At 49.4% G+C, this 12,335-nt stretch overlaps 1 protein-coding gene across 3 annotated transcripts in view; it reads right to left on the minus strand.

The window, feature by feature from the left end:
• The window catches only part of Nolo (ADAMTS-like no long nerve cord), a 176,191-nt gene that overhangs the window by 6,018 nt on the left and 157,838 nt on the right, over positions 1-12,335 (minus strand). For 2 of the 3 annotated variants that reach the window (XM_076812420.1, XM_076812418.1), the window contains exons 10-17: positions 6,138-6,279; positions 5,869-5,962; positions 2,641-3,032; positions 1,554-1,683; positions 972-1,185; positions 510-820; positions 322-449; positions 84-251 (exon numbers count right to left, since the gene is read on the minus strand). In XM_076812420.1, the coding sequence (XP_076668535.1) occupies positions 84-251; positions 322-449; positions 510-820; positions 972-1,185; positions 1,554-1,683; positions 2,641-3,032; positions 5,869-5,962; positions 6,138-6,279 (1,579 nt within the window). The remainder of the gene's footprint in view (positions 1-83; positions 252-321; positions 450-509; positions 821-971; positions 1,186-1,553; positions 1,684-2,640; positions 3,033-5,868; positions 5,963-6,137; positions 6,280-12,335) is intronic. The other variant, XM_076812419.1, reaches the window with a different exon arrangement.

Below are 12,335 nucleotides of genomic sequence, written 5' to 3' on the forward strand. Positions count from 1 at the left end.
AGTAAAATTCTTAATCTCATGTCTAGTATGCAATGGCTACCGAGTAGATCGTAGATTACAAAGACTGCAGGATTAATATTCACCTGCACGATCGGTGTACAGACTCTCACCCGAATTCGCTGGGGCAGAGTCCAAGTTCGCGTTTCGCTGAAGATGGACGGAATGGCTCAGACGTAGATACTCCTCGCTGCTAATCTGCTCCTTGGAACGGAACTTCACGATCAGCTGGGTCTCCGCGTGCGAGTTCCCCGCTGCAACGGAAATTCTCATAGCGGCCTGTCGCGATCGATCTTATTCGAGGAGGCTGTGCCCGAGCTTTACCTATGCACGCGTAAACGCCGGTGTCCGCGGAGTTTATGTCGTTTATCTTCAACGCCCCCTTCCTGCTGATCTTGTACTTCCTCGATTTTCTTAATTCCTTGTTGTCCTTGGTCCATATGATCTGCGCTCTGAAGACGTTGAAACGACGGTGTAGAGAAGCTCCCCGAGATTTAGGGAAAGGTACTCACTTGTCGAACTTCCTAACGGGGCAGCGGATCTTGATGGAAGGCGTGCCTTGGAACACCTTCGCGAGGCCGCCGATCTTGAGGTCCACCTTCGCGTTCAAGTCCGTTTGATTGTAAGTGGCGTTCTGGCTGGAGATGATGGGCAACGGACCGGCGTCCATTTCGTGGCAAGCTCTGGTGTTGCAGGGCTTCTCTGAGGCAGGCTTCTGCGACGTGCATTCGCGGTCCTCTCTGCTCTGCTTCCGCCCTTGTGCCATTATCTGCTCGCAAGTCACTTTGCGTTTCTTCACGCCCCCGCCGCAAGTTTTCGAGCACTGAAAAGCGAGGCTCGAAATTAACACAGCAGGACGAAATATTTAGACAAAGTCTCGCGATAGGTGAGACTAAAGTGGACCGTATTAATTTTCACGTATATGGATTGGGCTGAGCGAACTGTTTAATTCGGTGAGCACAGAGAGGAAGTACCTTGCCCCATTCGCCGATACTCCATTTAACAGGGCAGTCCCATACGTTGCAGTATCGTCTGTCGGTCGGTGGTGGTTGCGGGCACATTTGGTTTGGCACTGGAACCGCCTTACCTGTGGATGCACGCGTCACTTCGTGTATGCACGTGACATCGCGTGTCTGTATACCGATCCCGCATGGGCTCATGCACGGCGAGAATTCGCTGTAATTCCATCTGCGGACCAGAGCGAATGTCACTAATCAAACCGCCCTATACAGTAATCACTAATGACTAAAGTGATTCAGAGTGCCACAGGCGAAACGTAGACAAGCACGTACTGTGCCCGGATAGAAAGAAGTCGGTTGAAATGTCACAGAGGCAAGAGGGGTTGTTCGCTCGCATTGGCTCCCCCCGCCCGTGTCCCGTTTGCTTACTTTGTATTCGTCGACGTTGTCGCGCCGGCCAATAGGGATATACTATTCGGACCTGATACTCGGACCCTAGAGTTTCTCGACCGACTTCTTTCCATCCGGGCAGAGTAGGTGCGACTCAGAAATTCAGCCACTCAATGTACAGCATTTTGCGATCGTTCGCTCTGTTACCTGGGTGGGCAAGGATGATCGTTGCACACTCTTATCCTGGCTTCCGGCTTGGTCTCCGCGGTGCACAGCAACGGGGTCACGGTTTTGCGCGTGTCGTCCCGCACGCAAGTTATTATCAGATCCTGTACACCTGAAAGATCAAAGGCACGTCGATACGACGAGTTCGCGAATGGTACGTCTATGTCTCCGCGTAGACCCGTATCGCCCGACTTTAATCTATCAGCCCGACGCAATTCAATCCGCTGACTCGCAGCCCGAGCCCTGTTAATTGTACAATCGCGCCGAATTATCCCGGATAATTAAGCGGCCCGCGTGGAGACCGGCGCTGGATCTCGTTCCGTTAATCCTTCGCGATCTGATCGCCGATAATTCCCTGACTTACGTTCGCCGCTGATTATCGTCCATCGAATATAGTATCTACTACTCCCGGGGCGGGGAACGTCTGAATCATAGCTGCGCTACGATCGAATAATACCGTTTAAAGGACTTTCCCTCACCGCTCCAACGATCGCTCCTTCCTAACTCCAGCCACGGTAATCAAAGAAGCGCGTCGCTCTCCTCTAGCCCTGTCACTTTAAGAGTTCCTTCTTCCTTCCCCCGTTCCGAATTTGCATTCGATCTGAATGCAGCACAGTGGCGGATTTTTATCACTCTGGTAGGGACGATAGCCACAGGCATACAGATAAAGGATCTCTTTTCATTCTTTGTTATAGATCACTAGAACGAGCCCAATCACGGGCACCGTGACACCATGTTTTTTCGCCATTACTTTAAAGCAATCAACTGCGTTTGATTTTAATTTTTTTCTATTGACAAAATTTGTAGAGATAGTTCAAACATCAATAAACATGTAGCAATAAACTAAATAATAAGAAAATTGATGGGTTCTTTGTAAAAAAGACCAGAATACCCCCTTAAATCCACCACTGATGCAGCCTCTGTTAAATTTCAGCTCGTCCTAAATATTTTCACCTTGGACGACTCGCACGATTCACCAGCAGCTTTTTACCCGCGTGTGTGGACTACGCCGCGCGTTCCATCGTCGCGAAAGAAGAATTAGAAAGGATCAGAGGAAAGCATCCCTTACCGCCCAGGCAAGTGGCGCTGCAAGGGGTGTAGCCAGCCTCCTTCCAGGAGTAGGTAGTCTGCACGTCCCTTCCCGGGACCACCTTGATGCCACCGTCGTAGCCACTTCCGCTGGAGCCGCCCGCCGAGGACCTGTAGGTGTCTGTCAAGCTGGGCTCCGCGTATCCGCTGTCACCGACGGTGTCGATGCCGTAGGACAGGCTGTTCTCGATCATGCTGCACGGCTCCATCACGCACTTCTCCGTCTGAACGGGCTTCGGGCCTAAGCATTGCCGATCGGGCAGGTCGGCGATCGTTCGACTGAACTCCAGGAATATCTTGCAGTGGACGTCGCGATGCTTGATCCCCTCGCCGCAGGTCACGCTGCACGGCGACCATTCCTCCGCGATGAACCTGGAGGGTCGTTCGTTTGATGATTCGCGCGCGAAATGCCAGTCGAAACGGTGCCTGGTTATCGGTGTCCCTTCGAAGCTTTCCATGGCTCGCGGTTTCGCCTCGGTTATCGATCTGGGACGTCGACTGACGCGATCCTCGACACGGATCTACAGCGTGGCTCGAGGATTACACGTACTTACGCGATTAAATCCAGAGTTGGGCATTAACTTTAATAGAATATTATTTAAATAAAGAATCAAGTAAAAGTTATTTTAACTTCAGATTATTTGAAGAGTCTGATGCAATAAAGGGACTAAGGTGACTGTCCCAATTTCTGCTGATTTAAGAGGTAACTTGTCATAAAGAAGGTGTAGAAAATTTGTTTGTGATAAAAAATTGCAGAGTAATTAATTAATTCTTTAATAATAAATCAACCTATTCAAAAACTATTTAAGAAATATATTTCAAGATGCTTAACTATTAGTAATTTGTAATTAAATATATAATGCTCTAAATGTCCGTATTTCTACTCATGAAAAATAGCGATGTATGTATTGCCCCAAGCTCGTGCAACACTCGCGTAAATGTTGAAATAATTTAGAATTATTTTCTTGCAACTATAGTACAAACGTAACGCATATAATAATAAGAAAAATACGATCGTCATACCTTCTACAATTATTTATTAATCTGTGTGAAAATTGGTGAAAATCTTCCTTGTATATTAAGGAAAAACTTTGTCGCTGCAAGTTATATGTACCTCAAAATTGCCTCGATACTTTTTAACAGCGAACGTTGAAAAACATGGGTTATGCCCAGTACTACTTTTTAATTAAATATTATTACATTTGTTAACATAAGGGTTTTGTGCATACATTTTACGGCTTCGCTAGAGTTTTCTGAAGTAATGTTTTAAGTTTCATAACGATCCGTTAATATTTACTCAAGTTATCGCAATTTATGTTTAAAGAAACAATGATTTTGGACGATGAAAATTTTTTTGTTTATAATTTTTAGCTCGAATAGTAATGATTGACGAGCCTCACAACACTATATTTTTTAAAATTCAGTTTTACAACATTTAATTCTCCAATCTTTCGTAGCCTTTGGACAATAATTTTTCCCATTTTCGAGCGCTGGTCCCCTTATTGCATCCGACCCTTCATTTGACGAATAAAGTGAAAGTTAGAGTTGACAAATTTATTCGACGCTCAAGTTGAAACGCTCGACGAATAAAAACATTAACTCTATTCGACACGCGACGAATGATTATTTCTAACTTTTATTCGTTATTCGATATTTTTATTTAAGTAAAACTTTTGCCCATCTCTGGTTAGGACTACGACTCGAGAAGGTAGGTGAGTTCGCGTGAACGCGCGCGTAGGTACGACAGCATGGATGTTTCGTTCTACGCGGCGAAATTATTCTTTCGTTCGATGTTCCTACAAAAGAGGGGTAGTAAACAGATTCATCTGAAAGAGAAACGATTCTCGTGTCTCGAGGAGAGTCCGAGTTAAATTTGCATAAAATTCGTAGGACGAGCAGAAAGAGGGGGCAGCGCTACTCTAGAAACTCTGCATGCCGAAGCCTATCGTGGTGCGGTTACCGTGGAATAATATGTAGAAGCCAGAAAACGGGGAAAACATTCGGGGCGGTAAGGGGCGTGGTAGAGGGGGCAAGGGTAACAGGCCGACGTAACACGTAATCGTCGTAAGTCTATGCTAATGCTTGTTCTACGGCATTCGCGTTATGCGCTAATTAAATCACGGTAAACCTCGTAATCTCGTAAATGCATTAGGGGAGCAAGAGCCAGGGGTGGGGGGGAGGAGGGAAAAAAAACACAGAGGGAGATTAAGCCCTCGGAATTTAAGCGGAGAGGAGATTCCAACTTGGAGAACTGTTGCGCGTCAGCAGAAAACGGAGCCTCCTGTCGCGACTGGGTAAAACTATTTTCTCCGGCTAACGGAGGAGATCCCATTTACCTCGAAACTGGCGGGCAAAAAGGAACGATATTACCGCTAAAAAATGATGCCGCTAATTCTCTGCGAGCATGCAGCTGACGTTTAAAAGCACGAAGGGAGATCAAACCAAAGGGACGACAAATAGGATTCCTCCATCCACGGGCCCGGCGAGGGAGGGGCGGCGTAGTAAACGAAGGGAGAATGTAACGAAGCAAAGCGCCCCGCGGAAAGTCATCCGAGGAGCTGGTCGGAAGAGGACAGGGGGCGCGTATAAAACTCGCTTAGCCCTGATCTCGTTCCGAAACGAGAGACGACGTGGAACTTGGCGGCCCTGTGCGGTGAGTTACAAAAGCGTGCGGGGGGTCTACGAAAGTGCACGGGGCGGCGTGGCTCGGCAAGAAAGAAAAACAGAGAAAAATCACGTCGCGGAGAGGAAAGGAAATGGTAAACGCGTGCTTTGCGCCGGGACGCCGTAGGACGGAGGGCGAGGGAAAGGGCAGGCGGGACTTAAGAGACAGAGAGACAGGTACAGAGTGTGGGCGGGTGCGAGTAACAGAGGAGAAGAACAAGTAGAAGAAGAGAGAAAGAAAGAAGGTAGATAGAGAAGAAAGAGTTAAAGTGATAGAAGAAAGAGACACCAGTAATGGGATACCTCAGATACAACCAGCCACAGGCAAAGTAGATCGTATATCTGTCAGGACAGACCAATTGACGTCAAGAGATGAGCGCTTTTAAGACAGCAAGATTTTTCTATCTACGCTTGTACGATGTCTCGTAATGTACAGAGGGTGGCGGGTGGACAAGCGAAGCTCCTCTAACACGTCTACGCGGAAAGATGGAATGCCCGCGCGTGTTTGTGGGTGTCGGTGAATTTTTGTTCTGGCGATACTCACGTGGATTCCGAGGGTATCGGCTGGTCGATCAGCTTTTCCGAAACGGGCGGCGGCGGGTACGGCTGCATCAACGGCTGCGTCATCTCTTCGGCATCTGAACGAAAGGAGTTTTTCCTGTAGTCGCGTAATCTTGTACCGGCGCGCTTAATGGCACACTATCGACATGCTCCCGGAGCCGTGCACGCGAGAAATCGAGCCTTTCGAGCGAGCGAACGGTACTGGGACGCGGCCCGATGCTGGTCCCGGGGTGTGTAACTTATAAAACTTACATATCGGGCAGGGGATGCTTGTTTTGCACTCCTGATCGGTGTTGGGCCGTTCCAGGGGGTCGCAGTCGTTCGAAATGGCACCGATGGCGTCCCTGCACTCGACTTTCCTCGTCCTGACTCCTGCTCCACAGCTCACCGAGCACTGCCCGGGACACCAGGGAAACGTTCATTTTTTTACTGACCACGAATCTTTTCAGAATGTGATCTTTGATGAATGCAGAAGGATAAAGGGAACGACCCCATTTTTCCCTCGCTCTCGGCTAATTAAGTTTACGTCCAGTTTCGTTTTCAACCCTTTCCTCGACCGGAGAACCATAAAACTGGAGAGAAATGAGGGCAGGGGTCGTGGAAAAGAGTGCGGATCAAGATAATACTCCTCCGTCGCGGGATAAAGTCCGCGGAAGCAGGGTGAACGTGAAAACGCAAAGGAAAGGCAGAGCGAAAGAACAATAAACTCTCGCGACGCTGCTGCGGAATCTAATTTCGTACACTAAGTGGTATTTGCCAGGTTCCGTTCTATCATTCAAAGGATTTAAAAGATCCTTCCCGGGGCACTTGAAACTTCGAAGATCATTATCGAAGCTAGATGCGCTGGAGGAAGCTGAAAAGGGACGAGGACAAACGCGAGAGAAAGTGGCGACGATTTGGGAGCACGAGCTTCGGCGCACCTACAGACATTTGAGCACGCGGATCTTATCACGTAACCCGCGATTGTATCGCGATAGATCTATTTTCGATTAGAGCGGGCTTCCTTTCCCAGGGGGACGAAGCTGCCGCGGTGAAACGGTCTCGCGGGTGGAGAGAAGTATAAAGTGTATAAACGCTCGTATCGCGGCGGGTTCTTTAAGTTCAGCGATTTTCGCGGTTGATTATCGGCTGAACGTGTGGGGTCTCACGTACAAGGGACGTGACGTGCAGAAATATCGAACGAATTTCCTCCCGGGCACGTTGCAAATCCGGAAACAAAGCTCGGCGCCTGACCTCTTTGCTTCCTGTCACGGAAGACACGAAGTAATTGCTTCCGTTGATCGCTTCTGGCGTAGAAACGCTTCTTTTCAGCCTTTCCGTCACGGTCCCGCGAGCCCCGCGGAACGCTCGGCGAGACGAGGACGATGGAACGGGAAGAGCCGTTGATTAAACTTCCTTACGTTACGGAATTACAAATCAAACGGGCAACTCCGGCCGGGAAATGTGCCCGGGAGTCCCGTCGCAGTCGGATTGATTAGCATCGAGAACAAAAGCCGATCGATACCCCCTCGCGACACGCCGGCTGCTCGATTATTGCGAGCTGTTTTATCCGGTGCCGATCAGATTCGCTTTTACGCCGCGCCGCATCGGCTGCCGAATCTCAAAGTGGCGGCCGCGATTCTCGGCTGCACTGATAAGTAGCAGCGGCCTCAAACTTCCCTCAGCCAGAATAAAGTCTGGCCCGGTCGGGGAAACCCAAGAGGGGCGGCGGAGTCGATCGGAGAGGTTCAGAGGCGGAGGAGCGAGAAGGACGATGAACAAAAAGCCCGGATGCCGGAGCTATCGTTCAAGACGTCGAAGATGGAAAGGTGACACGAACGGAGAAGCGGAAACCTGCTCGACTTAGGCACTCTGCCCTCTCTTCTATCCCTTCTGTCGGTGTTTGCGTCTATCCCCCGTTACGCCTCGATTATTCTCACTTCGATTTCCTCTTTACCTTCCCCCCCATTCTTTTTGCCGCAGCCTTTTTTTTTGTCCTCGAACCCGTTAACTTCTCCACGCATGGTCCGCTTTCCCTTCGCCACTTTATTTCTACTTCCACCGTGGCACACTTCTCGGCATCGTCAAACAACTCTCTCTATTGTTGCCTCCCATCTTTTACCTCCGTTTTCTTCCACTTTGCTTCTCCTTCGTCCAGTCGAAACACCCACCTCCCCTATTTTCCCCCCAATTTCCCCTGTTTCCCAACTTCCACCCAAAGTAGCCACTTCCCCCGTCGTCCTCGTCTTTTCTTCCCCCTCGACGTCTTTCTCAGGAACGTTCCATACCTTATTCTCAGAAGGCGGGGGGGGGGGGGGCGATATCGCTGGGAGTGCTTTAAGGAGCCCTGTGCTTTCAGTTCAATATTTGCATGGCTCTTGAGCTCACAAAAGAGAGAAATCTATCAATTCCTGTCTTCCGGGGGGTAGAGCAGGGGCTGCGACGGCTCTCTTCTCATCTGGCTCTCTCCTTCTCTCCTTTGCAGCCTCGGATGAAATCATTACCGTGCTGACGGGTATAAGAGGCTGCCTTATGTATCGCTGGCAAAAGGATACCGACGTCATCTCCTCGCTCCTGACAGCCTGCGCCGGTTTCCTTCATCGAGAACCATGGCGGAGCAGAGAGGAGCAGGGGCCATTGTGTATCGATCAAGCAGGAGATGAGCCGTAAATCACACCGCGCACACTTCTGCTTACACGTGACTACGGATATTTCCCGCGATGCCCTCGACAGCACGTTGTTTACCGCCTTTGTTATCGCGCTTGATAAGAACCAGCCCGGGCGTATCGTTCAACAGACTTGGTCGCCAACGTCGCCTTCTGCGACTCTCGCATAAGGTAAATGTCCCAATTAGCGACCCTGTAAGATCTACGGGCACGTTCTAACATATTTACATATTAGAAGTATTTATCGCAGTTACTCATTAATAGCCTGTCATATGGCCGGTTCTTTTTCGGTATGAAAGACGCCCCTTTTTCATGATGAAATTGTTCGAATATAATTATTAATAACTAGCGTCCCCCATCTCGGCTTCGCCCGAGATATTAGCGTGACTAATTTATGTTTATTAGAATTAATATCTTTGAAGGAAATTAAGTATTTTGAGAAAAAAACACCTGCCGGAGCAATGATGGCAAATGTTATTAGTCTTTACTAGCCGTCTTTACTTATTGAGATTATGGTGCAAACTGACAAACACGTAAGATGGAAACATGACATGGCATCTCGTGTCAATAATAGGAATTCACACATTTTACGAGTACCGATTATTGACCCCCATAATTATTACGAATTTAATAAAAAATTCGATGCAATTTTTTTAAATAGCAAATTTACAATTATTTTTTAACTTATTTAAATATAGATTTCTTACATTAATATATTCGTGTAAGAAATACTTAATATCTAAAATTTGGCGGTTCTTAAATTCGGTAACAAGAAACTACTTCTTCACGGCTTTGTAGCTGACACGCGTGAAAACATTTATTAATTACTTAATTATTTGCTTGATATACATTAGCGATACCATCAGCAAGATACTTTGAATATTCACGAATCGAATTCAGTACTTTTAACGCTCGTTCCGAACCGAAAAAAATTCATATTTAAATATAAAGGATGAATTGTTAATAATTGGAACTGGATCGCTAATTGGGAAATTTACCTTACTTCGCGATCGGATTCCCCATCAGCCGCAGGGCTATACGGCAATCTTCGGCCGGCCCTTCGCTCTGATCATCCTTACAAATTCATTTCACGAATACACGGAAATATGGAGGAATTAAATGATTCCTTCTCGAAGCGGTCGGTGTCGAATAAACCGCTCGTCGACGGTGGAAACAGATTGCGGAAGGTGCACGGAGGCCGGTTGATCTCCCAGCGGGCGAGTAAGGGAAAACAGAACCGAAGCTTCGCTCTGCAAGCGGAATGATTCCCCGTGTTCGATCCGCCTCCGGATCTTAAAATATGCCGCGGCGAGAACGGCGCACCGGCCTGTCGTTACGCGGCCGCATTATGAGTCCGCACGATCCGCAAAACATCGCCGTGCTTTTTACGTATCGGCCGGCGACTGGAATAAATACGCGTCCCGGGGATGCGCGAGTGCATTTAGCGGCCTCATGAATAAAGCATAACGCGCTGGATTCCGCGGGGAACCCTCCCCACCGTTGATTTTTCCCACTTGGCGCATACCAGCCGGGGAAACTTCTCCCTTCGTTCCTTCGAAGTACGGTCGTAGCTGCGAGGCGACCTTCTTGTGTACAACTTGTCTCTTATTGTTGCGTCTCTTTGCACCTCTTACTGCGGCCGGAGTCTCGCCCGTGTTGCGCTGGGTCGCGCCATGCGGCGTGGAGCCCCGGGAACGGAGCGCGGAGTCACTCTTCTCCGTTGCTCGTTGCATTCGAAACGGCCCTCCCTCTTGTTTCACGCCGCTGAAATACGAGGTTGTAAAATTTTATCGCACCGAGAAACTTTCTCGGCGTTTCCCAGTTTGTCTCTGAATATAAACGAAACGGTGTCGCGCGGAGTTACAGCACAAGTTGCCTTAATTTCCTGCACCGGAACGGCCATCGCGCTCTCGGGCTCCTCTCCTCCCTCGATGACGCTTCTACGAACGCGCCGCGGGATCCCACGGAACACGGAGAGGAATAAAGGAGAGGCGAGACAGAGAGGAAGGCGGAGGGAAGCAGTGGGACTGTAGGAGGCTCGAGCGAACTTAAATTTCCATAAACGCATGAAAATCGAACGTCCCCGAAGCCTGAGCGTCTGGAATGCTTCCAGCAGATATCGCGCTTTTCAGGCCGACCCTGCGAAGGAACCAGCGCGGAAAGAAGGACGGGGGTGGGTCGGTCATCGAGCATCGTGCCAAAACGAGCCCCGAAACGCCCGTAGGCGCCCGCGGAGTAGTTCCAGCCTCCTTAACGTGTGTCCTCTGTATCTGAATCACGTTTGTCACGCGGTCGACGCATGGTCCCACGTGGAAGCGTCAGGGGATAGGCGACGTAGGCTGCAATGGCACTTGGCGATGCCTCTCGGTGTCGCGTATCGATTCGATTCCCACTTTCCTTCGTGTGTGCCTTCGTTGACACCCGAGTACACTCGACTAACTCGCACGCATGTCCGGTAGCACGAGTGCGATCGGTAACGATGAATCGGTGGAGCATCGACAGGCATTTTTGCGCGAGAACGCACTCTCCTGCAGTCTTCCGCCTCTCGAGCCTCCTCTTATCGCTCCTGTAGTTTCTTCCCCTCTTACGCCCGTTTGCCTTCTACTCACAGGCCTCGCGAAATGCCTCCGAACTTCGAGAACCTGCCTCTTTCAAGCCCTGCGACTCCTTCCGCGTGTGCTCCTCCAGGCTGGCATTAAAATTCTTCACCTGCTAAGCGGGGTGGCGAGATTAAATAACCTCCGGCCAGTCCTCGCGCTAAATATCAATGATGCATCTCGCCGGCGTTTCTTCTACCTGTTTTCATCCCCTTGTTGTTATTCATGCTCTTCTCCCTCTCGCTTCTACACCCAACCTAGAAACGACGCTCGAGGACTACACAGTTCTTCGTCCTTTCCACGCGAACGGATGGGGAAGGTGTTGCACGGAGACGTGCCCATCGTTTTTGCCGCAGAACAGCGTCGAGGGGCGCGTGGGTGTAACGTGGAAAAGAACGGATAGAGGGGACGGCAGAGGGTTATTTGAAGCCTAAATTGTCCTGTTTGATGTCGGTGGCTGCTGTGGCCTGGAAAAGTCCTCGGGTAACACCGACGAATATTCAGAGGCGGAAAGATAAACGAGGAAAGGGGAAATTCCACGTAGACGTAACCACCCTCCGCGTTTATCGCTGCAAGCTTAGGCGACTCTTCGAACGGGGTGTCGCGAAGGTGAAAATCCATCTGCCCTCGCCTGCCTGCCACTTTTACGTGTCCAAACGCATCGCCTTTTCCGCGGGTTATGCCAGAGTGGCAGTTATGCTTGGTCGAACTTCGCAGTTTCGAGGAAATCAGATTTCAAGCGAATTTCTGGTAGCTGGGGGTGAAGTCCTTTGCGCCGGCTCGTTCCCAGCGACGCTTTGGAGAGGCGCTAATGTGGTTAGAGTGCGGCAAAAATGTTTGAGGAAATTAAGAGCTTTCCGACCACCGAACACGAGGGCAGGATATGAAATTTACTTGCACGGAGGGAACCGCTTGCCGTCTAGTTTCGCTATTCGTTTAAGGAGCGAGCTGAACTTTCAAAGGATTTTCAAGGAGGCTCCCCTCGTCTCCTCTTCTCTTAGACAACCGCGCGTCAATTTTGATTACGGCTGCAACGGTAGTATATTAAAGTAGCAAAGGGTTTCTTCCTTTCGACCGTTCATAGCTCCACAGTTATTCCTCTTCGCGGGAGCAGAAGTTGCTGGAATTACTACTCGATTCTTAAAGTTTCCTTCGTCCTAAGTGGAGAAGTTCTTTGCCGGTGCAGGTGCTCGGCTCGTTGTCGATCT

This window comes from Andrena cerasifolii, chromosome 5 (assembly GCF_050908995.1).
Source record: "Andrena cerasifolii isolate SP2316 chromosome 5, iyAndCera1_principal, whole genome shotgun sequence".
Taxonomy (NCBI): domain Eukaryota; kingdom Metazoa; phylum Arthropoda; class Insecta; order Hymenoptera; family Andrenidae; genus Andrena; species Andrena cerasifolii.